The following is a 27215-nucleotide window of genomic DNA, read 5'->3' as shown; positions in this document are numbered from 1 at the left end:
GGAAGGAAGGGAGCAAGATACACATTGAGAGGAGTGGGGTTTAAGCTTAATAACCAGGGTAGAATTGGCTATAAAATTGGATCCAGTCACCCGATGACTCACTTAACAACCATAGTGCTTAGTGACTGAAATTCTGGTCCCAATTGTGGTCAAGTCGAGGAGTTTCTATAAGACCACCGCATACTGAGGGAATATTCTCCTCAGGGAGGAGCTTATAGTCTTTCAGGGATGTTTTAAGAAAAGCAATTTCATGCATCTACTAAAATGAAGTGATCGTACAGATCATTGGTTTGTTAATTTTAAGTTCCTGCATGATATGTTACTGGTTTGGTTTGCAATGGAGCTTCCTGTTCTGGGAGATCAGCTACATGTTTTTGACATGGGTAAATGGCCTGTTCATAATGAAGCAAACTGATTCCAAATCAGAGTGACTCAATCAAAAATAGAATTGGGGGGGAGAAAAAAACCTGCGGAAATACCAATTGTTGTGCATATGGTTTATTGCAACTATTTACTTTTGCTGGTATATTACACCAAACTTCATTGTAGTCAATGGAAATGACACTTTAGTACTAATTAATTTCGGATCAAGCCAAAAAGCAGTGCAGAATGAGTGTTTTTTTCTCTAACAGAAGAAACGAAAGTGGGAAAAGAACACACATCCTCCTATCCAACTGGAATCGGCCCCCAACGAATGCCAGGCTCCTCTGGGCTGCCCCTTCTGTGCAAAGAGAAACGCTGCTCCCCATTCCTCCCTTCCCTCAGGAATTAGCCCCTTCACCCCAAAAGCAGCCACTGCACACGGACTGACCATGGTAGGTTTATTCCAACAGAAACTCTGCAAACACTGGTCATCGCAGAAAGCATCAGGAGGGAGGAACTGAGTTACATGCACCACGAGTGGGCACAATTAAGTGGGCACAGCCATCGGGAAGTGTGTCTATCGGCTGGTGTCTTCCCTATGTCCAAAGTGTGAGCAACAGCCCCCTGGTTGCGTTTAGCTCATTGCAGCCCCAGGCTAATCACATTCAACCTGTCCCCCGAATGGCAAAAGCAGCTGTGCACCCACCACCCAGATGTTGTACTTCTACAGCCCAATGGCAAGCCAGCCTGGCAAAACACACATCCTTTTGGCCAAGGGTCTGTGTTGCAATACTTCGGTTTGATATCAGCAAGCAAACAAACAACATATGCCCATTTTTAATCATCCCTAGCCCTCCCCGCTTCCCGGAAACAGATCGTGTTCAAATTAAAATAATTTATCTATAGCAGCAAAAACACAAAAGCAAACCCAATAAATTGAAAGGAGGAGGAGCCACCTGCCCATTGATAAAATCACTTTGTGTGAACCACTGATGTGCTGAAGAGCAGCTTCTGCTTCTGCTTCTTTTTCTTGCCTCGTTTCTCCTCTGCAAAAGAAAAACAGCCATCGGGGCCTTTCAAAGCCTGCTAAACTATTGGCCAAGAGATGGTAGCCCTGACTGAGGAGGGATCTCCCCTCAAGCCTGGCTGCCGTTCTGACCGGTTCCCCTCCTGCCCCCAGCCAACATTCCCAGGCAAACAAGCGGCAACTCCTGTGATGTCTGCCTACTGCAGTTACATCAAGGTCTCAATTCTATTTTGCTAAAATGTACAGCCTGCCTGTTGTACGAACGTCTAGGACACGGGTGTCCAACTCAAGGCCCATGGGCCGGATCCGGCCCGCAGGGTTCTTAGATCTGGCCCACGGGGCCGGCCTGGAAATAGCATCCCCAGGGTCATGTGATCAAAATTCAGACATTTGGCAACTGATTCATATTTATGATGGTTGCAATGTCTTGGGGTCACGTGACCTCCTTTTGCGACCTTCTGACAAGCAAAGTCAATGGGGAAGCCAGATTCACTTAACAACCTTGTTACTAACTTAAAAACTGCAGTGATTCACTTAACTGTGGCAAGGAAAGTCGTAAAATGGAGCCAAACTCAATAAATGTCTCACTCAGCAACAGACATTCTGGACTCAATTGTGGTTGTAAGTCGAGGGCTACATGTATTCAGCTGGAGAAACTTAAGACAGGAATGACCATGGTGGGACAGGTGTCCTGGGATGATTAAAGGAACAAGTACGCCAGCTGCCCCTGCCTTTCTGCACAGAATGAAGGGCGAACGCCCTTTTCTCTGACTTACCTAAGAGGTGGTCAGAAGTGGACGGTTTGTCCAGCTTGAGGAAGGCTGCCTCGATAGCTTTGCTGAATGAGTTCTGGAAACTGGGCACGGGCACACGGTCCGAGTTGTCGCTCTCTGCATCGCTGTCTCCGGGAGCCGGAGGTGCCACAGTGGGGGTCTCTTCTGAAAAATGCTGCTTTGAGATTCCTGGAAAGGCTACAGATCTCACGAGGGAATCATAACCATAGAACTCTTCTCTAGTGGATCTCCATTGGCCAGGAAAAGATTAAGATCTTTCGCCTCCCAGGTTGCTCAGATGTTAATGAAATTTACAACTCTTTTGAATATTTCAGTACTGTTTTATGGCTTGCCTTGATTCATTTTACTTTTAATCTTATTGACAGAGGCTCATTTTACCACTACTGTTGGCTATTTCAAATGTGATGCACAAGGAAGGTAGGATTATCAATGGAGACCATCACTGCACTATTATTTAGAAAGGACTACTTTAGAAAATTGCTGAATATAAACAGCAGCTCCCTCACCTAGTTAGGTGATGAAATGTCTGCCAGACATCAATCTGAGAGAGAGCACCAAGGCCTCACAGGAAGGCCCAGCCCAACAGAATAATCCTGCTTACCTTTCTTCTTTGGCTGAGAACTATTCCATACTTCTGGTTTGGCTTTTCCAGCCCTCAGCATCTGAAAAGATGCAAAATGGACTCAGAAACCTCACATGCTGATTTTTACTGATTTGGGAATCAAGCGGGATCATCTGTTTACCAAGCGATTACCAATAAAGCTGCTTGAGATAAATAAGAAAGGGAAACACAATTTCTACAATTCAAGAGTTACTCAGCCATGTAGGCCGAGTTCAGCCTCAACTTCTGCTCTCCATAAAATGAGAAGATAAGGTCTTGCAGGCAGCCACACGCACCTGGGCAAATGAGGGGAAGGCAGAGTCCTCCTCCAGACTGCCAATAAGGAACGGGGGACTGCCAAGGCTGGAAGATGACAGGGGAGTCAACAAGGACTCTGGAAGACACAAAACAGACAAATGAAGACTTGTTACTAAAGAGGCAGGGAATATAAATTACACACTTTTGATCCTGTGCCCCCCAATTCCAACTTTTATTACATCATTAACCCTCTTGGTTTTTCAGATGTGGGCCTCCTGTAATTCTGGGGTCTCCAACCTTGGCAACTTTAAGCCTGGTGGACTTCAACTCCACCAGGCTTAAAGTTGCCAAGATTGGAGGCTCTTGCTGTAATTGATTTTCGGTCGTCTTAAGAGCTCCAGCTTGCAAATTTCTGCTGCTTTGCCTTTGAAAGCATCTGGCAGGCCTGCAGCTGCATTAGGGTTCCTTTGGACTGATTTAGTTATTATGCAAATGTCAAGTGTCGCCACCCACTGGTGGAGGAAACAGAATTACATAAGCCTTTTCAGAGCCATGGCAAAGTTTAAGACTTCAGTTCCCAGCGTTGTTGGCTGGGGAATTCTGGAAGTTGAAGTCTGCCCATCCTTAAAGTTGCCAAGGTCAAGAAACGCTGCTTTAGAAGATGCTGTCGATGGCTGAAATTGCTTCGGCTGCTTACCTGACTGAGAAGTGGGACTTCCTCCAACACAAGGTGGTAGCAGGTGGCTCTGGTTCTCAGGGCCAGCAGGTTCTCCTGAGCAAGCGCTGAAGGCCGGAAACTGCTGTAGGTTCTCTAACGCAATCCGGACCTCTGGATCTAGACGTAAAAAAAGAAGTTCCATAACAAACTCTAAACAGTTTTCTATTCAGGTACACTGGTCAACTGAAGCCAGGCCCCTTCCTTTTCTTCCCAGGAGCAAGGACTTCAACAGCACTGCGGCTTCACTGCTTGAAACAGGTGTTTCAACCTTTGCCAAAGCATGGCGTCAATGATCCCTTAACACGGGCTTTGCTTCCCATCTCTGCCAAACTAGGCCTAGACTTCTGCCTTTTCCCCTTTCATCCAACTGTGCCTGATTCTCGGAGGCTGCCTGGACAAGTCCCTGCAGTTTCCTTGGCAAGGTTTTTCAGAAGTGGCTTGCCATTGCCTCTTTCCTAGGGTGGAGAGAACGTGCTAGACACTTGGCTTTGTGCCCAAGGCAGGATTAGAACATGACGTAGCCGGATGCCTTCACCACTACGCCAAACTGACTCGCTATATGCCCGCATACTGGGTGATGACACACAGATGAGCTGTGCCCAGGAGTGCCACTCACATTTGCCCTGCTTCTTGTTTTCCTCCATCTCAATTCTGCGTTCCCGACGCCGTTCATCGCGTGCTTTCTTCTGTCTGAGCCGCTTTCGTTTCTCAATGTCATCTAAGTTGAAAGGGAGTCTTGGTGAGATGGGCTACTGCAGGCATCCAAATCTCTGCTGTGCCCGCCTTTTGGGGAACTGGGTGGCAGTTCCTCTCCCCCATCCCTCAGAAGCCCAACCCAGTACTTGGACTTCAGCTTTCACTGACTACCGAAATCATTCACGACTATGGATCAGTGGTGGGTTTCAAAAATTTTTACTACCAGTTCTGTGGGTGTGGCTTGGTGGGCGTGGCATGGCTTGGTGGGCGTGGCAGAGGAAGGATATTGTCAAATCTCCATTCCCTCCCCAATCCAGGGGAAGGATACTGCAAAATCCCCATTTCCTCCCGATCAGCTGGGACTTGGGAAGCAGAGAATAGATGGGGGCGGGGCCAGTCAGAAATTTTACTACCGGTTCTCTGAACTACTCAAAATTTCCGCTACCGGTTCTCCAGAACTGGTCAGAACCTGCTGAAACCCACCTCTGCCATGGATCCAATCTCTCGTTTCCAAATTCAACATTTCCATTAACTGCCTTTCTTTTTTCAACCCAAATTTCAACAACTAGATTTTTCTAAGCAGAGCAATTGTTTTTCCTCGTTAGTTTAATTTAAAAATGAGAGGATACTTTGTCTAAGCTGTTTTTTAGGTAGTCTTTCTTGTGGGTAATGTAAGTTGGAACTTGAAAGTAAAGCTGTTGACTAAAGTTGCTGACCCCGTCCCTGAGGATTTCATGGCCACGTCCATCCAGCTTCCTTAGGGAACAAGAGCAGAGCAGCTGGGCCTTTTCTCTCCTGCCCCAGAACAGCCTTCAGCTACAGCTTTCTTAGTGGTCTTCCTACTAAAGACTAAGTGTGGCTCAATGGTGAACTCCCGCAAGATTTCTCAGGCAATTTTTTCTTGAAATCCTTTTTTATAACCGAAAGCAGAACTCCCAGAGATCCATTTTCCTGATCTCACCTGAAAACATCTGCAGTGTTTCCTTCGAAATGACAGGAGGCTTCAAAGCTAATTCGCAGATGCTGAACTCACAGGTGAGGGGCAAATGGCAGAGGTAACGATGACGCTGACGCACATCCTGCAGGCGGGAGTTGTGGTTCAGGGAAGAGAAATGGACCCCAAACTCTTCTCCCCCCAACTCCCCCCTTCCTATTTTGTTACCAGACAAAATAGGCAATCCTAAGAGACTCCCAGAAAGAGTTTGAGCAAGGACTGAACTGAAACATCTCCTAGCAAAGGAGCTTTAATGCTCATCCAAGAGGCCATGCATGGCCATCCCCCCCCTTACCTCTGTCATGGAGTGGCCAGATATCTCCACCACGGTAGCCGTGATTCTCTCTGGACTCTTCTCCAGGCTCCCATATTCATGCACGAGGCAACGGACGTTCACTGGGTGCAGGTACAGACACTGCCCGTCTTCAGCTGCAGCATGAGAAGAGAAGTTGTAGGGCAGTTACTGTATGTACAGTTAGGATCTTAAAACAGCCCCTCAGGGCGAGACAGCATTTAAGCAGATCGATAGTAGGTAATTCTTGACTTATGACCATAATTGGGACCAGAATTTCCTTTGCTGACCTTGGTAGAAGTAATAGGAAGGAGAACTCTGGGTGTGTCTGCTGGCAAACGCAGCCTTGGGTTTTCCTGAGGCAGATGCACTCAAACTGGCTTCCCCTCCTTCACTTGTGCTTGCTGGATCCATGTTCCTCTCCACGCCGTTATCCGCTGCCGCCTCTGCCCTTTCCAAAGGTGGGGGATCTCCACTCGCAGGATCCACAGGAGGAGATCCCAGCAATTCATCATTGAAAGCAGAAAGATATTCTGGAATGCACTGTAGCAATAAAAAGCAATTAGCACCCACTGGTCTTTTTCCACTTAATTTCTTCTTTCTTTCCCTCTGTAGGCTCGAGAGAGGCCAGCACAAAGAGAAGGAAGGGAAACAATGGCCCGGAAGAGAAAACTGGAGAATCACACTCCAGAACAACGGCCAAATTTGTCTTTATTTTAAAACCAGGTAGAAACTGCTTGCAAAATGGGCAGCCTCGGGAGACAAAGTGTTCTCGGGGAATCTCTGGGTGGACAAAGGGCCTAGGTGCCTCACTTCCTGGCACTCTCGCACTGCTCTCACCACCACTGCACTCAGGCCACCCACAAAGCAGCCGAGAAGAAGATACTGGAGATGCTTCCTCAGGCATCCCCTTCCTGCTCATGGGCTGCTCAGTGCTAATCAAAATAGCAGGAGACCTTTAGGCAGAAAGGATCATCCACCCATGTTTTAAAAACCCATTTCCTTGTGAGCAAGGAACTCTCCAATGTCTGGCCACGAAATGGAAGAAACAGATATTTACAGGAAAGGATCTAATTTGGTGATCACGAACTTGGCCCCCGTCTCAACGCGCAACTGCAGCTGCCAGAATTTCCCTCCATGGGCCAGACTCATTGTGTCTCGGTTGCTCTTTTCTTGACCTGCTCTAGATGTGAATTTCTTCACTATGAATACTTCCATGCTGATTCTCAGTAATCTTTCAAAATGCAACATCCAGAAGTGGGTGGAACCAACTCTAAGAGTTGTTACCCTCATGTGCAAGGCCACAGAAAGCGGCTCTGGTCCCAATTCATTCTAGGAAGCCCACTTCCTGTTCCCCAGCCTCCTTCTGAAGGCGGATGAAATGCGATTTAAGACAACACAAGTACTCACCTTTTCCTCCTGTGGTACTGCCAGAGTTTCTTTCTCAGAAGCTTCTGCCATGACTAATTTTTCCACAGCTGCAGTGACACCAGGAACATCACCGTCAGACATCAAGTGGCCTTCACGATCCTAGAAGGAAATCCAGTTATGTGACTTTAGAACCATATAATGTAAACCTAATCTATCTAATTTTTCTATTACTGAGTTAGGAATGTGGTCAATGCAATGTGCAAATTATCAGAAGAGTAAAAATCTTCTGATAATCTTCTGATTCTCCATCATCCAGGTCATGGCTGTCCCAAAGATGCTTTTTCAAGAGGCAACTAGACTTTCTGGTTTTTCTTTGAAGATGTTTCGCTTCTCATCCAAGAAGCTTCTTCAGCTCTGACTGGATGATGAGGAATGGAAGGATTTATACTCCTTGCAGACAGCTGGCCATTTGCATCCTTTTAGAGGGTCCTTGAGGCCACTTGGAGGTTTGTCTGTGTCCTCAGGGTCACCTGAGTGGTGCAAATGGGGGTGGAGCCTTCTGGGCTACAGGATGTTTTCTGCCCTTTGTCTCTTCACTGTTGAAGACAGACACAGGCTGCCAGGGAAGAATCTGTGTTGTTTGAATCTCAAACTGAAGCACAAATGGTTCCAATTTTTTCTGGAAATCCATTCATACGCCCACCCCATTTGAAGGGTGCTCATCACAAAGTGCATGGTTAAAAGTCTATGGAGATTCTCAGTCATCCAGGTATAAATCCTTCCATTCCCCACCATCCAGTCAGAGCTGAAGAAGCTTCTTGGATGAGAAGCGAAATGTCTTCAAAGAAAAAACAAGAAAGTCCAGTTGCCTCCTGAAAAAGCACCTTTGGGACTATCAGTAAGTATTAATAACTTATTCTTGCCAACACCCTAAAATCTTTATATTTTACACAATACTTCCTATTCTATGGACCCCATCCTGTCATGTAGTTTGAATAAACAAACATGAACCATTCCAAGGATTTCTAACTTGCATTTTCTGCAGCTACTTGCTTAGTGACATTTTCTGTCCTCCTCCTGTCTTCCATTCTCTGAAACTTCTCTGAGATGATAAATTGAAATTGGAGACACCATCAATACCTATCTTCTGTTCCCTAAAGCACAACTGATCCAACCTTAGAAATTTCAGCTCACTGGTATTTCCTGAATGTGACTCTATCAAACTCGATTTTCATCTTTCAGTAGTTTCTCAAGAGTTATTCTATGAACTGCATAACCTCTTTTTGGTTCATTCTTAGGTTCAGCTTTCCCGATATCAAAACTAGTTTGCTCTTCCCTAGTGATCTTCCAGCTTTTTGAGTTTCAGTAACTTTTGCGCACCTACAACAGAGTGACATATTATATGCTAAATAAATAAATAAATAACCTACAACAGTTGCTTTTTTCTTTCTTTCCAGAAATGACTCATAACTGTCCTTTCCATATATTCTTTTTCATGAACTTCCTTTTGTTTTCAGTAATTTTACTCATTAGCTTCTTTTATGAAGGAATCCAACTTAGCTTTGCTTTATATGTTAACTCAAATCTGGATTCCTATTCCCTTCTCTATCAAATAAATCCAGGATTACACGGCACTTTCTCTTAACGTTGCTGCTCCTTCCACTTTCTGGATTAATTTTTCTATTTCACTTAGCTGGTCCTCTACCCACTGAAAGTGAAAGTTGCCAGAGAGGAAGTCCTCCATGGGCCTCTTTGAAAGATCCGCAAAGGGCTTCAGGAATGCTTCATCCACAGCAGCTTAGGTGGGTGGGTAATCAATAAGATATCCTCGACCTACAATCACAATTGAGCCCAAAATTTATGTTGCTAAGTGAGACAGTTAAGTGAGTTTTGCCCCATTTTACGACTTTTCTTGCCTCAGTTGTTAAGTGAATCACTGCACTTGATAAGTTAGTAACCTGGTTGTTGAGTGAATCTGGCTTCCCCATTGACTTTGTTTGTCAGAAGGTTGTAAAAGTGTATCCCGTGACCTTGGGACACAGCAACGGTCATAAATATGAGTCAGATGCCAAGCATCCGAAATTTTGATCGCATGACCATGAGGATGCTGGAAAGGTCGTAACTGAAAAATGGTCGAAAGTCACTTTTTTTCCACATCTTGTAATTTTGAACAGTCACTAAATGAACCACTTGTAGACACTATCAGTGATGGTGCTTTTATTCATCTTTATTTGTTCCTTCTTTCTAATAATTAAAAACCATATAGGGTCATTTCTAATTTTTATTTTTAGAATCATCATATTGTGGGGCAGATTGGAGTAACCCAGAAAATATCATGATCAAGCAAAGAACCAAATCTCAGGTCATTCCAATCCTTGTAAAATAAAACACAGTGTGCAAACTGGAAATATACAGGCTACTCAAAACAAACAAACAAACAAACAAACAAACAAACAAACCCAGACCACATTAAAACAGGGGTCTGTACAAGGAAGTGTTCCAAGCCAACGGCTGCCATTCTACAAGCCAGTACATCACACTGATTTCCACCCCTCTCCACACATGATCTCCAAAGTTTAAAGGATTCTCCACCTTCAGTTCCTGCAGGGCTGCTTCAATAAAACATGCTTCAGGTGTATGTTTTTCCTCCTGGTACTGATGCAGAAGGGCCATCTTTTCCTCCAAGATTACTTGCTGGAGGACCTGAGCCTCAGAGGCCAGAAGCAGCTTTGAATACTGGCTGTGCGGCTTATCTGGATGAAGAAAGAGTGATACATTGCAACAAACGTTACCTCGTCTCATTTGAATCTATTGGACATCAACACCCCACAATGCACTCTCAAAGCAGCTTCATTAAGGAGTTACATTAAAACTTTGTCTTCAATGACAAAATAGTTAAGGTTTATAATGAAGAAGAAAATCTGCAAGATTAGAAATAACTTCTAGTTGCTTCAGGTTGTCTAATGAGAGTTTGTGTGATGCCTTTAGAGAGCAGGGATTGATTTTCAGTAATGTACAGACTGACCCACTGTAGAGCAACCGTTCTCAATGGAATTAGAGCTGCTCCTTTCAATAAGTTTCACAGGAGATACAATAACTCTGGAAGCAATTGGGCTTCATTCTGCACCCAGCTCGGGTTTGCAGAACTCAAAGCAATCTCAATTCACAAGACACTTGAATTCTCAACATAGAACAGAACACAGAATAGAATAATAGAATTGGAAGGGACCTCAGAGGTCTTCCATTCAACCCCCTGCTTGAGCAGGAGGTCCTATACCATTTCGGACAAATGCTTGTCCAGTCTCTTTTTGAAAGCCTCCAGTGTTGAACATTAGGAAATTTCTCCTTAGTTCTAGGTTGTTTCTCTCCTTGATTAGTTTCCAACCACTGTTTCTTGCCTTACCTTTTGGTGTTTTGGAAAATAGTTTGACCCCCACATCTTTGTAGGAGTCCCTCAAATATTGGAACACTGCTATCATGTCATCCCTAATCCTTCTTTTCATTAGACTTGAGTGTAGGAATTGACTACACTTAATTCCTGTATCCATTGTTCGTATGTTTTAGCCTCCTAATCAGAATAGAGCTGGAAGAGACCTTGGAGGTCTTCTAGTCCAACCCCCTGCTCAAGCAGGAGGCCCTATACCCATGATGGCGAACCTATGGCACACGTGCCACAGGTGGCACGCGGAGCCATAATAGTGAGCACGCCAGCTTAGCTCTGGGGCACATGCGCATGCCGGCCAGCTGATTTTCGGGCCTTCTGGGCCCACCAGAAGTAGGAAAACAGGCTGTTTCCTGCCTCTGGAGGGCCTGGGGTGTGTGTGTGTGGGGAAGGCCCGTTTTTCTTTACCTGGCTCCAGATCCTCTCTATGCATCTGGGAAGGACGAAAACAGCCTTTCCCACTCCCTTGGAGGCCCTACGGAGGCTGAAAGGGCCCATTTCCCGACTCTCGGTGGGACAGGAAGTCCCCAGCCTCCAGAGACTCCTAGAGAGGCTCCTAGAGAGGCTCTGGAGGCTGGGGACAGCAAAAAATGTCACTTCCTGTCCCACCGAGAGTTGGGAAATGGGCCCTTTCAGCCTCCGTAGGGCCTCCAAGGGAGTGGGAAAGGCTGTTTTCGCCCTTCCCAGATGCATAGAGAGGATCTGGAACCAGGTAAGAAAGAAAAGCGGGCCTACCAGGCCATCATGTGCCAGAAGCAGGGGTGGGTGGGGTTGCGTGTGCATGTGCATGGGCACATGTGCGCACGACCCTCCCCCGCCCCATCTCCTGGCACACAATGGCAAAAAGATTAGCCATCACTGCCCTATACCATTCCAGACAAGTGGCTGTCCAGTTTTTTCTTAAAACCCTCCAGTGATGGAGCCTCCACCACTTCTGGAGGCAAGTTACACTCTTACCCCCCAAGTGAATCGGCTGCTCCACGTGGGCGAGCGCTGACTTTGGCAGTGCCATCAAGGCTCCTTTCTTCCGCTGCATGAGCTGCATTGTTATTGTGTCACCAATTGCATACTGACGGGTTTCTAGAGCCACAACACTGTAAAAAAGAAAAGAAAAGGATAAGCGATGACAACTGACTTGGTACAGGAGGAAAAGGAGGCCTCCCTCAGGGACTCTCTATACCTTTTGAGGTCCTTCTTGTGAATAGAGCCGTAGCAGATGGGGCACTTACTCCAGATCTTCTCACTCAGGGAGAGATAGTGCAGGATGCAGGCCCAGCAGAAGATGTGCCCGCAGTGAGTGATCTTGGCAGCAGTGGGTGGGTATAAGCAGATTGGGCAGGAGGGCACTTCATGGCTGTAAATCCGCTGAAAATGTACAACAGAATCCCATTGATAAAAACTGAACTCTCAAAAGGTGTTCTTCTTTAAAGAGCAGAATATATTAAAACAGGATGTGGGGAGCTGGCTATTTAAAAGCCCAGCCATGAATAAAACTGTAAATCAGGTGGCTGTCTGATTTATATTTTAAAAAAACATGCTTCTCTCAGTAGCACTGAGAGGTCATTCCAGCACCTGCCAAATTTAGCAATTTCAATGGAGAACGTAAGAAAGTATCCCTGAGAAGTGACTCTCCAGGTTTTATATGAAGTTCTAGAGAAAAGCAGTCCCACAATCAACTTTCACTTCCACTATCAAATTGCTTGTACCATGCAGAAAAATTTAAATGTGCTCCCCTGCAATTTTCTTTCTAGTTCTACATGGCATAAAGCAGGCTAAATCCGATTCCACTGTAGAATATGTTAACCACCAGCAAATGGTGGAAAACTAGAATTAAAAGCCTAGGTATTTAAAAGGCCTGACCTGTTTAATTTGGTTACCACTGATTGTCCACTTATAGAAGCTGTATATTGTGATGCTTTGTGAATACAGCCACCTGGAGTTTGGAATGGCTGATTTCCAGCTTTTTGTCTTACAGCCTGACCCTATTGCATGTAAGCTTTGTGGTGTTCCCTGAGACATGGGTGACTGCATTATCAACATGTAGAAAGAGAGCAATAGCAAAAGCACTTAGACTTATATACCACTTTACAGCCCTCTCTAAGGGGTTTACAGAGTCAGCCTATTGCCCCCAACAATCAAGGTCCTCATTTTACCGATCTCGGAAGGATGGAAGGCTGAGTCAACCTTGAGCCTGGTGAGATTTGAACTGCCAAACTGCAGTCAGCCGGCAGTCAGCAGAAGTAGCCTGCAGTACTGCATTCTAGCCACTGCACCACTGTGGCTCATGGAAGTTCAGATGGAAGTTGGTTCGTGAGTTCAGGGCAGAAATCATGTTTAGCTGCCACCTGTATCGATAACATAAATGTTTCACTTAATGAAGGGGTCAGAATGCAATTTGACTCCTTTAAAGCTGGAAATAAAGTTGTCAGTTTGATACTGGGCAAGCCTTTGAGATATATGTGTGTATGTATACACATTCACACACATATATAGGGTGTTTTCATATGGCATCGTTATCAGCTAGAAAAAATGAGGCGGCTAATTTGCTCTCTACCTTCTTTTGGGGAACTGTAGTTTTGAATTCACAAGTTGCCTAATGAGGTGTGTGGAGGACTTCCTTTTCTATCCTGAATCTCTCCCACCAGCCCTAAGCTGACTACAGTACTTGTTTGAGAGAGAGAGAGAGGGAGAGGGAGAGGGATACTAACCACTTGTTGCACAAAATCCCAGTTGACCAAGGTATCTGGGTCAGTGAAGTGAACCGTGTAGTCCTGATCATCACGCACCACAAACTGGCAGCTGCAAAGAATATGAGGGATTTAAAATTAAAAACTCATAACAACCACCAGAAACTGATTATATAGAAATGATCCAGGAAGACAGATATTCAGATGAAGTAACTGCTAACAATTATCTACAACAATTTATTTATTTATTTATTTATTAATCAAATTTCTATACCGCCCTACTCCCGAAGGACTCAGGGCGGTGAACAGCCAAGATAAAATACAGATAATACAAATATTAAAAAATCCCTTAAAATTATTAAATATTTCGGCCGAAACACAGATTAAAACACCCAATTTGTAAAATCACGAATTAAAAAATTTAAAAATTTAAAAGATGGGAGTTAGGCCAGGCCAGCTTGCTGAAATAGAAAAGTTTTGAGAGCACGGCGAAACGTGCGCAGGTCCGGGATCTTCCGTATCTCTGGGGGGAGCTCGTTCCAGATGGTAGGTGCCCCCACAGAGAAGGCTCTCCTCCTGGGGGCCGCCAGTCGACACTGTTTGGCCGACGGCACCCTGAGGAGCCCCTCTCTATGGGAGCGTACTGGTTGGTGAGAGGCTATTGGTAGCAGAAGGCGGTCTCGTAGATAACCCGGTCCGATGCCATGGAGCGCTCTACAGGTGGTAACCAAAACCTTGAAGCGCACCCGGAAGACCACCGGGAGCCAGTGCAGCTCGCGCAGGAGGGGGGGGTCACATGGGAGCGCCACGTCGCTCCCGTAACCACCCGCGCAGCCGCATTCTGGACCAGCTGGAGCCTCCGGGTGCTCCTCAAGGGGAGCCCCATGTAGAGAGCATTGCAGTAGTCCAAGCGGGAAGTAACGAGAGCATGAGTGATGAGTCCCGATCCAGAAAGGGACGCAACTGGCGGATCAGGCGAACCTGATAAAAAGTCCCCCTGGCCACGGCCGTCATGTGCTCTTCTAAAGACAGCCGTGAGTCCAGGAGGACACCCAAGTTGCGAACCCTCTCCGTGGGGGCCAGTGACTCGCCCCCAATAGTCAGTGATGGCACCAACTAATTATATCGGGATGTCGGAAACCACAGCCACTTGGTCTTGGATGGGTTGAGCCTGAGTCTGTTTCTCCCCATCCAGATCCGCACGGCCTCCAGGCACCGGGACATCACTTCAAGGGCATCATTGGGGTGGTCCGGGATGGAGATGTACAGCTGAGTATCATCAGCGTACTGGTGGTACTTCACCCCGAAATCACGGATGATCTCACCCAGCGGCTTCACATAAATGTTAAACAGAAGGGGCGAGAGGACCGACCCTTGTGGCACCCCACATACAAGGGGCCTCGGGGTCGACCTCTGCCCCCTGTCAACACAGACTGCGACCGGTCAGAGAGAAAGGAGGAGAACCACCGTAGGACGGTGCCCCCCACCCCTAACTCCTCTAGCCGGTGCAGCATGATACCATGGTCGATGGTATCAAAAGCCGCTGAGAGGTCTAATAGGACCAGGACAGAGGAACAACCCCTGTCCCGAGCCCTCCAGAGATCATCAACCAACGCGACCAATGCCGTTTCCGTGCTGTACCCAGGCCTGAAGCCTGACTGGAACGGATCCAGATACGACGATTCATCCAGGTACTGGGGGAGCTGTCGCGCTACCACACTCTCAACAACCTTCGCAACGAAGCGAACGTTGGAGACTGGACGATAATTTGCCAACACTGCCGGGTCCAGGGAAGGTTTCTTGAGGAGAGGCCTCACCACCGCCTCTTTCAAGGCGGCAGGGAAGACACCCTCACTCAAGGAAGCATTTATAATCCCCTGGAGCCAGCCTCGTGTAACCTCCCGAGAGGCCAGCACCAACCAGGAGGGACACGGGTCCAGTAAACATGTGGCTGCGCTCAGTCTGCCCAGTATCCTGTCCACGTCTTCGGGCGTCACAGAATCAAACTCTTCCCAGATAATACTCACAAGACCTGCCTCTGTCCTCCCCGCTGAATCTACCCAGTCAGAGTCCAGATGTTCCCGAATCTGAGTGATTTTGTCATACAGATACTGTACAAAATCCTCGGCTCTACCCTCCAAGGGGTCCTCCCGCGCTTCCTGGTGGAGCAGGGAGCGGGTCACCCTAAACAGGGCGGCCGGGCGATTATCTGATGACGCAATAAGAGTGGCAAAATAGTTATACTTCGCCACTTTTATCGCCACCAGGTAGGTCTTAATATGAGACCTTACCAGTGTTCGGTCAGATTCAGAATGGCTGGCCCTCCAACCACTCTCCAGGCGTCTTTTCCGGCACTTCATCTCCCTCAGCTCCTCGGTGAACCAAGGAGCCAGGCGAGATCGACGCCGGGTCAGAGACCGCAAAGGCACGACCCGATCCAAAGCTCCAGCAGCCGCCCTATCCCAGGCGGCCACCAGCTCCTCAGTCGAGCCGTGTGCCAGAGCCTCAGGAAATGGCCCAAGCTCCGTCTGGAACCTATCAGGATCCATCAGGCGCCTGGGGCGGTACCACCTCAATGGTTCCGCCTCCCTGCGGCGGGGTGCGGCGGTTCGAAGGTCAAAGCGAAGGAGGGAGTCTTAAAACATATCTTTTCGATGAGTCTAACTGCAATCCAAGGATATACAGCGCTCTCAGAAATCAAATATGCCAAAGAGAGAAAATTGAAAAGTATCTGCTTTTTAACCTTCCAAGGAATGCTCTCAATTAACCAGAACTGCATTCACTATTTATTTCTACAAATAAAATAATGCATATTAGACCTTGGCATTAATAATTTCATAAAGCTATGTTGTATTGGACAAAACTGGTTTTGAATTCACATCACTAATACTTTTCTTTTTCTTTGTTTTGAATGAATTCAAATGCAAGCAGCAATTTAAATGCATTTCAAATACAACAGGGCAATGAGAGTCAAATTGCCAAAACAGCTTCAAATGTAAAATATAAACCCAAAGTAAATGTTTCCATAGAGGATAAAAACTACAAAACAGCAGCTGGAAGCAACAGGCGGGAATGGCACAGGAACCTGATTAAATTCTCCCTCAGATATTTATGATCCAGACCGAGCTCACACTCACTTGGCCTGAAGGAAAAGCTCCTTGTTGAAAGGTTTGTTTTCCCATCTGTTTCTTCTTCCCCAACTGCCATGGCTGCTCCCATCAAAATGGCTAGTATGGCCACGAGGTTCAAATGTAAAATTCAGCAAATGGTTCAGATTAATCTTCTTGGGGCCAGAGAATTGGGCAGGGCTGAACTCTGCCCGCTGAGTTTCTGCTACCTGAGAAAACAGACAATTTAGTTTTTGGGTTTTTTTATTATTAGATTTATATGCCGCCCTTCTCTGGAGACTCAGGGCGGCTTACAGTGCGTTAAGCAATAGCCTTCATACTTTTGTACATTTATACAAAGTCAGCTTATTGCCCCCACAAACTGGGTCCTCAATTTGCCTACCTTAGAAAGGATGGAAGGCTGAGTCAACCTTGAGCCTGGTGAGATTCGAACTTACTTTAATTGCAGACAGTTGGTGTTAAATTACAGTGCGTAGTCTGCAGAGCTATCCAGGCTCTTCCCTAGTTTGCAGGAGTTGCAATAAAAAAACTTTTACCAGGAAGATGAAGGTTTGGCCAGAACTTTGGAACAATCTCTTGGAGGAGGGAAAAGCAAACTACAGCTTTATTTTTGCCAAAAATATCACATAACTTTCCCAAGTAGGAACAGAGTTCAAACTAAAGAAAGCTTTATTCTCCTTATAAGCCAAGAGCTTATTTTTCTGTAGCCCTTTACATCAGATAGCATATGATTCACATGCAAAAGGACACTGGACTTTCCTCTGACATTATTTTCTATATTATCATCAAAAATCTTTTAAATATATTTTGCTTTCAAAGGTCATGATCTGGAAAACAGCTTATACATCCCTTAAAGCAGGGGTGAAGTTCAGCAGGTTCTGACAGGTTCTGGAGAACCGGTAGCAGAAATTTTGAGTACCCTGTTTCCCCCAAAATAAGACATCCTCTGACAATAAGCCTAATCGGGCTTTTGAGCGCATGGCAATAAGGCCAAACGCTTATTTCATGGTTCATAAAAATATAAGACAGGGTCTTATTTTCGGGGAAAATAAGTAGTAGTTCAGAGAACAGGCAAATACCACCTCTGGCTGGCCCCAGAGTGGGGAGAGAATGGGGATTTTGCAGTATCCTTCCCCTGCCATGCCCACGAAGCCACTCCCACAGAACCGGTAGTAAAAAAAATTTGAATTTCACCACTGCCTCAAAGTATAGGTTAAGAAGGATTTGCCATTTACTGTAATTTTTTAAAATATTCAAATAGAAGCAACATCAACAGTCAACCCTCCAGTTTTAATTGAGTCTTTCAACAATTAAACATTTGAGGTAACACTTCAATCAGATGCATTTTTTGGTAATGAGCCTCCATCATCTTTGAATATGAACTCACCTAGACATAAGGTAAAGTCTTAAACATCTACAGTTTATATACCTGGGAAATGCTGAACATTTATCTTTCTTGAATTCCACAGGCTGGATAGGGACAGCTGAAAGGCCAGATGTGACCCGCAAATGCCCAGGCCTGCCATGTTTAATTGCCACATTTGATAGAACTAAGAAAAAAATGTACATGCTAATGCCAACATTCCTTTCTGTACACATTTAGAAGCAAAGAATCCATAGTAAACTCTTGCATTTTTGCAGAAGTAATTTGGCCATTATTTTTTCATGATAGGACATTATTGTTTTATTTTTCCCCCCACAAGCATGAAGGTAAGAATATTCAGTTCAATTGTGTTTAATTTAAATCTTACCGACAAAGAAATAGAGGTAGACCAATATAGTTATTTCAAGCTGTTTAGTTCTCATCAGCTAGCCATACCCTTCTGGGATTTGAACCTGGGCCACTTGCATATTAGGCAGATGTATTAACCTCTAGGACATGGGCTCCCCTCTCTTTGTCAGCTGTACTAGGGGGGAGATTAAGTGTTTTTCTGGTGAGACAGATCTATCAGGGCAACCTTGTCTACCAAATTATGGGATGGAGCATATTGCTTCCACTTTTGTCTTTCAGCCCCAATCCAGGAGCCTTCGCAGGCAGTCACTTCCACAACAAACTATTTGTTGTTTGATACAGCTGCTTCCATGACAAAAAATAATTGTCGTGGAAGCAACTGCCTGCAAAGACTCCTGGATTGGGGCTAAAAGGCAAAAAGCGGAAGCAGTTACTCCATTCCATATCTGGGTAGACCAGGTTGCCCTGTTAAAAAACACTGAATCTCCCCCCTGGTATAGCAAACAAAATGAGGAGAGCCCGTGGCTTAGAGGTTAATACATCTACCTAATATGCAAGTAGCCTGGGTTCGAATCCCAGAAGGGTATGGCTAGCTGATGAGAGCTAAATAGCTTGAAATAGATCTATACTAATCTCCCTTTATTTCTTTGTTGGTAAATATAAATTCAACACAAAAAATAGTTTGTCACGAAAGCAATTGCCTGTGAAGGCTCCTGGATTGGGGCTGAAAGACAAAAGTAGAAGCAGTATGCTCCATCCCATAATTGAGTGGACCAGGTTGCCCTGATAGTCTCACCAGAAAATTATTGTTCAATTAAATTTTTATTTTTAATCTGCATTTCACATTTTTAATGAGAGAAGAAAAATAGAAGTTTCTATTGTGTCAGAAAAGAGAGATAAGACAAAATATTTATTTAATTAAAGCATGTAACTGTCCCAGTAAGGGCAGGATCTCACCTCATCTCGTCTTCCACCATTAGAAGAAAGGCTAAAAGATTTGCTGCCGCTGTTCTGCTCCCCCCTCTGAGGGGGCATCTTGTTAAAAGCTTTGCTTTTCTGTGAAAAGGAGCGACGGGACTGGCTGGGGAAAGTCTCATTTTTGGGATATGAAGTTTCTCTCTTACGATTATAACGCTGTCTGGATCCACTTGCATTTTTCCCTTCTAAAATAAACAGGAAAGGAAAATAATGTTCAGCATTAAGTTAAAAGCAATTCCTAGCAGAGCAGGTAACTTATATCGAGCCAAAGTGACAGCCAGACTGGTAACACAAGCAAAAGCTTATCTAGAGAAACCTACCACATAGCACTTTCATGACTTGAGGGTGAAGCCAAATATCTTTATTTAATGATCTTGCAAACTGAAGATATTTTGATCTTAAAAACTATAACATTTTTCTGACCCTTGTGCTGACAAAAACAAAGATCGCACTAATAGAAATGTTACTATGTTTACTTACAACAGGAAAGGATTACTCTTATCCTCATCCTCAGAATCGCTTAGGAAGAAAGTCGGGTTAGTCTATGGTGGCCCAAAATCAGAAGGACCGATAGCCCCTTTCCAGACTAATTAAATTTTATTAACATTGGATTATTTGCTCAGTTGCCTAATTTCATGATTCTAATACTTTGAATCACCCCAAGGGAATTAGACAAGTAAACATACGTAAATGCTTTACCTATATATTTTTTTTCAAATACTTCTGACAAGGAAAATATTGATCTTTTTAAATTTGAGATTTTGTACACTCAAGCTCTTCCTTCCAGCAATATTAAGTTTTGCACACATCGAAACTTTTTTCAATAAAATAAATTATTCTGTATGCAATCCAAAGTAACAATGTTTACTATCCAATGTAGGCAATACATTTACATCATCATAAGTTGTTATAATAGAACAGTAATTCAAGAAAGAAGCTGCTACTAGGATAGGAAGCTTGGGAGTACAGGTAGTCCTCGATTTATGACAATTGAGCCCAAAAGTTCACTAAATGAACTGTTGTAAGTTGAGGACTACCTGTATTACCAACCTTAAATTCCCTAAGATATAAAATTTAAAACTTTGTAATATAAATTCCCCCAGTTGGAAACAGATTTTCTACATGTGTGAAAAAGTTATATATATACAAATGACAGATACTATCAAAAAGGAGAGCAGGCATTTGTCGTTTCCTACTTATAAACTTTAAGAACATCCAAGGAGTTTCTTTCTCCCTTTAAAACAGCCAATGATTGACTGGAAATTATCAGAACTTAAGAAGTACTGTATATACTGAATTTTTGCAACTTTACTCTTGTATAGAAAGGCCTCTTTTCTAAAATATTTGTCATATATAATTTTAATAATTGTCATATAAATCATTTGGTAACCGCTAGGCAATTCTGTAGCTGCAGGATTGCTACCCCAGGCTTGGTAGAATGTGATGGTAGTGTCAGCACACTCAGCTATTTGCACCACTGCCCCGTTCAGATTAGGACTTAATCAATGTCTGCACACACGGCTGTCGTAAGCTAAAAGCAGCATTTTCTAAACGTGAACCTTTTATCTACAGAGAGCCTCCAGTTACTACAACAAAAAATTAGTTGAAAATGGTTGGTCAAAATGAATGTCGCCTCCTGTAGTTATGGAAAGCTTGTGGACTCTACAGAACCATTCTGCATTGTTGTGACCTGGAACGTCATCTAAGAGTTGTTAGTCAAGATATTCTATAAGGCAGTCTGGGGCAGTGGATAAAGCAACAAGCAAGAAACCAGGAGGCCGGGAGTCAACAGTGACTTACAGGCACACACAAAATTGAAGTTGTTACATAAAACAGTATATCCTTTGATATCTCCTTGGCGGTAGCCTTTTCCTTTCCGAGTGATCCTTTCCGCAGATACAATTGAGCCCAATCCTGCAGGCTTTTAGAAGTTTTCCCAGGCATTTGGGTCAGGATGAATAAAATCCCATTTGGATGAATTACAGTCCATTTAGTCTTGATAGCTGCCCAATTAGTAGTTACACTGCAGAAGATAGACTGGAGATCTCTAAAGAGTTGAAACTGGGCCCTATCTAACAAAATGAAATTTAATGGAGACAAAAGTAAGGTTTTGCACTTCAGCAAGAAAAATCTGTGAAAGGGATCTTGGAGTCCAAGTGGACAATCACTTAAACATGAGCCAGCAGTGTGTGGCAGCAGCCAAAAAAGCCAACAGAGTCCTAGACTGGATTAATAGAAGGATAGAATCAGAATTACCTGAACTATTAGTACCGCTTTATAAAGCAGCCTTAGTAAGACCACACTTAGAATACAGCATCCAGTTTTGGTCACCATATTATATTAAAAAATGTAGAGACTCTGGAAAGAGTGCAGAAAAGAGCAACAGAGATAAGGGAATGAAAGCTAAAACATTTGAAGAATGGTTGCAGGAATTGGGTTTGTCTAGTCTAGTGAAAAGAAGGAATAGGGATGACATGATAGCAGTGTTCCAATATTTGAGGGGCTGCCACAAAGAAGAGGGTGTGTGTATGTGTCAAACTATTTTCCAAAGCACCAGAAGGGAGACAAGAGTCAATGGATGGAAAGTAATCAAGGAGAGAAGCAACTTAGGAGAAATTTCCTAACAATGAGAACAATTAACCAGTGGAACAGCTTGCCTTCAGATGTTGTGGGTGCTCCATCACTGGAGGCTTTCTTACACCAGGCAGTTGAGTCAGATGTTTAAATCAATGAGATGATACTGGGGTGTGAGTTTAAGTGGCATTCTTCATTAAAAACAAACAAACCCAACCATAACTGGTTGCTAGCACTTGAGCCTGCCTTCATGAATCTGCTCTGTGGAAATGAATACCACTCCAGTCAAAAGAACTGTCTGACTAACTCAGAAAAAAAGACTTCAAGAGGCTAGAAGAACTCATATAATCATTGTCGAAGACTCTGACCTCCATCATCAAGCAGACAGGATACAAATGAAGAAAATGCAACATTAGTTGTCCAATAACAAATCACCAAATATGATGAAGCACAATAACACTCCAGAAGAGTTCAAAGAATAATGGCAAAGAAACTGCAGGTATTTTTGTGTTGCCTGATGTCAGTCTATGTGTCTACCATAAGGAAAATACTGAATAAAAGCAAGATGTACGGGAGAATACCAAGGAAGTATCACACTCTGCAAAATACACTCTGCTGCCCATCAAAACTGAAGAAGCTTCTTGGATGAGAAGTGAAATTTTTTCAAAGGGAAAAAACAAGAAAGTTCAGTTGCTTTTTGGAAGAAGCACCTTTAGATTGCCCATCTCAAATTTGCGAAAGACCACGTGGATGATATAGAAGGCAACTGGAACAATGTTCAAAGGACAAATGAGATTAATATGGTTTTTTTGAACAATGAGAAATCTTAAGCTTGGAGAACACAAAAGAGTGTTCCATCACATTTCAGATGTGAAGCTTGCCAGCAGAAATAGTTGCATCTAGATCAGGGGTGTTACACTCTATTTTATTGAGGGCCATATCAGGGTTAGGTTTGATCTCGGGGGGCCGGAGGAGGTGGCCAGGGTGGGCGTGGCCAGCTCAATGCCACTTGTGTCAGGGGGCCGAGTGCTCTGCCACTAAAAACAGGCTCCGGAGTTCCGTTTACAGTTGCGATGGCCTCCTGCAACCCTCTGCCAGTGAAAGTGGAGCTTGGGAGGGCTGCATGTGGCCCTCCCAAGCTCAGTTTTCACTGGCAGAGTTACTGTTGTCTGGTCCTTTGCTCTTTTCAGGGCAGCCCCGCAGGCCAGGTCTAAGCACTCCGTGGGCCGTATGCAGCCCGTGGGCCTTGAGTTTGACACCCCTGATCTAGATAACTCGATCATTGATGGAACAATGGATTCTCTGCTGCACAGACGAATGCCAGGTGAATATGGGACAGGCTGCCCAATGATCAACAGGTACCTACAGGAAAACATTTGGTTCAAGTCACTGGTGCTGAAAGGGGCACCACTGTTACCACATCTAAAACTTCACACACTTTTTCCAGTGAGGTCACTGAAATGTTGGCTCATTTCTCTGTGTTTTTTTAGCCAGAATCTCTCTCTATTAAAATGACATGGATGACACTCAGATTACACGATCTGTGGTCACAATACTGGACATTTCTCAAGGGCTCATAAACTTTCTTTTACCACTGAATCCAGAGCAAAATATTCCTGCCCACAAAGCAAGCAGGAGTTAAGGAATGAGCTCTACATGAACTATGAGATTTGTTTAATAAAGGGGTACCCCTGAATTTAGTTCAACTGATGACTTCATGAACATGTTGGCTTCCACTGCTTCCTTCCAGAAACTTTTTTGAATCTCCTCTAGATTAAATTGGCTGACATTTCCTATGGTCTCCAAAAATTAACCAGGACCAACCTTGCTTAGCTTTTTAAGCCACAGTGGCGCAGTGGTTAGATTGCAGTACTGCAGGGTACTTCTGCTGACTGCCGGCTGCATGCAATTTGGCAGATCGAATCTCAGGGTTGACTCAGCCTTCCATCCTTCCGAGATGGGTAAAATGAGGACCCAGATGGTTGGGGGCAAGAGGCTGATTCTGTAAACCGCTTAGAGAGGGCTGTACAGCAGTATAAGTGCTATTGCTATAACAAAAATGAGGGTGGTGCTGTCTAGATTCAGTTTCAAACATAGCATCCTTGCTAGGATGACCTAGGAGGGATGACCAAAATCTTTTGATATGGGAATAAAATATTCCAGAATGTTTTAGTTCCCTCCAGAATATGCCAAACCTCCCCTTAGACCATGTCATTTCTAGAAGTAAATAGATATGATATTCCAGATGAGATCTCTAGTTTGAAGCTTATCTAGCCCCCGACAACTGATACTGACAAACTACTTCCATACCACTCCCAAGAAAAAGGTGTGTAGGCAGACACGGAGAGTCAGGCTCAACTCATGGGTGTCTGTTTTTCCAGCTCTGCAAAACGATGATGCCTCCAGGGCAAAGGAGTGTTTCTTTTAATCTAAGGCAATTGGCAGTTTGTCACAGAACAACAACTGCATCAAGAATAATGGAGACAAGGATGCCTCACTGATCATCATCTGGTGACACTGCCACCAGAGGTTATTGGAGTGAAGACTTACAAATGCCGTCTGTCCAATTAGTTTCATCTCATTTAAAGGCTGCGAATGTTTAGATTAAACATTGGGCTTTTTAATTGCAACACTCAAGCATTCCGAATAAAGAAAAACAAATACAATAAAGCCTGGAAATCCAGCCAGCAGAGTCCCTTCTTTATCGGACAAACAAATGACAAATTCCACGGACTTATTTGCTTAGACTTTTTCAACATGCTGTACCTTATCTCCACTTTATATATTTGCTATACAGCAGATTACAAGTCGTTCCTAAGCAGGCTTTCCCCTATGGAAAGAAGCTCCTAACCTCCCAAATTTTAAAAAAAACCAAAAAACCACAAAACCCTGCCTTAATTTAGATTCATAAAAAACCAGCGCCTTGCTGCATTCTTTAATAAGAACAAAGCTAAGATCCAACCCGGGGGGGGAGGGGGGGCTGGCAGCAACCTGGCTTGAAAGTGCGTCACCTTCCCTTTCAAAGGACAAAGGTCACCCTCATCGGTAGGAGGTTGTATATGTTGGGTGTGCAAGATTCGTGCAACCGCGTTCGGCTCCGCCGGTTGTAACAACCCAGGAAGCGGCTGCGGCTGCCTGGACTTCGCTCTCTAGCGCAGCGTCTCAACCTCCTCCAACGTCCAGAATTCCCCACCCGCCCGAGGAATTCTGGGAGCTGAAGCCCGCCCCTCTTCAAGCTGCCGGGGCGCATGGGTCGGGGGGTCCCTCTGGTCCAGATGCGCGGCCTTACCCCCTTTGGGCTTGGACTCCCCCCCGGCCGGGCCGGCGGAGTTAGAGCGGGGCTGCTGCCCTTTGCCTCCCGTCGCGGAGGAGGATCCGGGGCCGGGGCCGCCGCAGGGGCTGTTCTTGTCCATGGCGTTGGCGGGCGGGCGCGGGGGCGCCGCTACGGAGCGGGCGGGAGGGCGGCTGGCGGCTGGGGCCGAGGCCCAGGCTCATGGCCCGGCGGCGGGGTCGGCGCAGCGCAGTCGTCTCGGCCACCCTCATGGCGACATGTTCCTCACGGCTTCGCCCGGGCGAGGGAAGGAACGGGCCGGGATGCTCCGGTGCCGAGTCAGAGAGACAGGGAGAGAGAGGCGGCCTGGCGCGGCCGGGCCTGCGCCCCGCGGACGGAGGAGCGGCCTCGTGAGAGGGCGAGGGCCCGCGAGGCCTCCGCAAGCCAGGCCCGGCCTTGCGCCGGCGTCTCGAGAATGGCGAGAAGGGGAGTCCGCGGCCAAGGGGAGCCGCCCGGTCCGCCTCAGCGCCGCCGCCGATGCCTGTAATGGCGACGAGTCGCCCACAGCCCTGACGGGAAGGCCCGGATGGAGCCTTTCTCCAGGGGGCGGGGCGCGCCGCAAAGCATGCCGGTCGCGGTGGTTCCTCCCTCAGCGGCGGGACAGGCCAGGCGCCGGCCTCCTTTCCAAGGAAAAACTACGCCTCCCGACAGGCACCGGTTGAGGCTCGCCCAGCGGCCTCGTAGGCGTAGAGGCGGTTTTGGGATTTGTTGGGCAGGCCGAGTGTTGGGGTCGCTTGTTGCGGCTGAGCGCCTTGGGGGGTGGCGGCTCCCTCGGTTCCTGTGCCCGGGGAGGCTGAAAACTGGGTGCCCGCACTCTTGGCCTCTCCTAACTTTTCTAAACTCTGCCACCGACTTGCAATAGTGGTCAGTCGAGTGGGGAGTGCATAAGTGCACTAACTTGCCTATCCTCACTGTCATCTTTATTCTCTTGTTCTTGTTTATGTTTGACAAATTCCGATAGATAGATAGATAGATAGATAGATAGATAGATAGATAGATAGATAGATAGATAGATAGATAGATAGATAGATAGATAGATAGATAGATAATAAATAAAATAAATAAAATAAAATAAAATAATAAAATTAAAATAAAATAAAATAAGTCCCCTGGCTCCCAGTAAGACTTCTGGCGAAACTCTGCATTTTTCACCCCGAAACTCTCCCGTGGCTGGATTAACAGGGAGGGTAACCGTATTCCATATTCCTGCCTTATTCATGACCTAAATTCAGATTCCATTGCTGAAGCGATGAATGGTGGCTCAACCAGCCAGGGCACATAACTTTGTGAAGTTATGCGTAAATCAGCCTCGTTTTCCCCCTGGGGTAATTGCACTTAATTAGAGACGGGTGGATCTTGTTTTCCATGCTGTATACTTTAAAAAAAGAAAAACCGAAATATATATATTCTAATAAGGATTTTATTATACAAATAGAAAAACTAGCTAACTACATCTTTACCGGCAGCTTATCACTCAGACGAACAAAAGAAAAAAAAAACCAGGAAGTTAGAAAAGAAAAATGTAGACATGCGCAGTAGCTCAAAGTTTCACAAGACTAGTCTTATCTCTGTTGCTATAGATACGCGATAAAGTTCTCTGGCAGGCTACCATAACGCTCAGAAAGGACGCTCAGCTGACAAACACATAATGCAGTGACAGTATGGCTCCAGGTTAATTATGTAAAATGAAAGAGTTAGAAAAGCTGGGTTGTTGGACAAAATAATAGCTAAAATTACAGAATGTGCAGAACTGGATAAGCTCACAAAAGAAATACAAGAGAAAGACAATACTGATTACTATTTAGTATGGCAAAGATGGTACAGCTGGCTGGAGACAAAAATAGGAATATAAAGATAATTTTCCACTATTCAATAGAAATGTATAGAATTAAATAAAGAGTCAACTATATATATATATACAATCATGTAAATATGTGAATGTAGATATAGACACAAATAAAGAAAGAGAAATACGAAAATGACCCACCGTTTGTAGTAACTTCTAAGAGTCAGTCATTCGACTGAATTGATGTTTGTTCGTTTTGTATGTTGTTTTAATATATTTATGTTTGTATTTTTTTTATTATTAATAAAAATCTTTTTTAAAAAAAGAAAAGAAAAGCTGGGTTGTTAATCTTGTCCAGCCTCCTGCTTGGAGCAGAGTTGGCTAAATAAAACATTTCAGGCAGGCTCTGAAGATTTCCAATGAACGGCAATGTTGCCCTTCAA

The 27215-nt window shown here is 45.0% G+C and overlaps 1 protein-coding gene across 2 annotated transcripts; it reads right to left on the bottom strand.

Annotated features, from left to right (window-relative positions):
- Positions 1 to 482: 482 nt before the first annotated feature.
- Positions 483 to 25604, bottom strand: RNF10 (ring finger protein 10). Of its 2 annotated transcripts, none has more exons than XM_034438466.3 (17): positions 24945 to 25604; positions 19061 to 19266; positions 16381 to 16580; positions 13265 to 13355; positions 11737 to 11921; positions 11514 to 11650; positions 9707 to 9867; positions 7154 to 7273; positions 6034 to 6286; positions 5747 to 5880; positions 5419 to 5536; positions 4378 to 4479; positions 3741 to 3878; positions 3082 to 3179; positions 2786 to 2846; positions 2167 to 2328; positions 483 to 1409 (listed from the first exon to the last, which is right to left on the bottom strand). In XM_034438466.3, the coding sequence occupies exons 1-17, from the start codon at positions 25066 to 25068 to the stop codon at positions 1336 to 1338; spliced, it is 2364 nt and encodes a 787-aa protein (XP_034294357.1). In that variant the 5' UTR covers positions 25069 to 25604; the 3' UTR covers positions 483 to 1335. The 2 variants fall into 2 exon arrangements, with proteins under 2 accessions (XP_034294357.1, XP_034294358.1); XM_034438467.3 differs by having other exon boundaries at positions 2167 to 2325.
- Between the last annotated feature and the right edge of the window lie 1611 nt (positions 25605 to 27215).

The sequence above is a fragment of the Pantherophis guttatus genome, chromosome 17 (genome assembly GCF_059756535.1).
Source record: "Pantherophis guttatus breed Tessera chromosome 17, ASM5975653v1, whole genome shotgun sequence".
NCBI lineage: Eukaryota > Metazoa > Chordata > Lepidosauria > Squamata > Colubridae > Pantherophis > Pantherophis guttatus.
The sequence above is the reverse complement of the archived record's forward strand: the minus strand, read 5'-3'. Positions and strand labels throughout refer to the sequence as shown.

Excerpts from the sequence above, each read along its gene's own strand:
- RNF10 (XM_034438466.3), bottom strand. The coding sequence starts at position 25,068 with ATGGACAAGAACAGCCCCTGCGGCGGCCCCGGCCCCGGATCCTCCTCC. Across the intron at positions 6,287-7,153 it reads CAGTACCACAGGAGGAAAAG|TGCATTCCAGAATATCTTTC; the intron begins GTGAGTACTTGT and ends TTATTGCTACAG. Across the intron at positions 5,881-6,033 it reads TTCCTATTACTTCTACCAAG|CTGAAGACGGGCAGTGTCTG; the intron begins GTCAGCAAAGGA and ends CTCATGCTGCAG.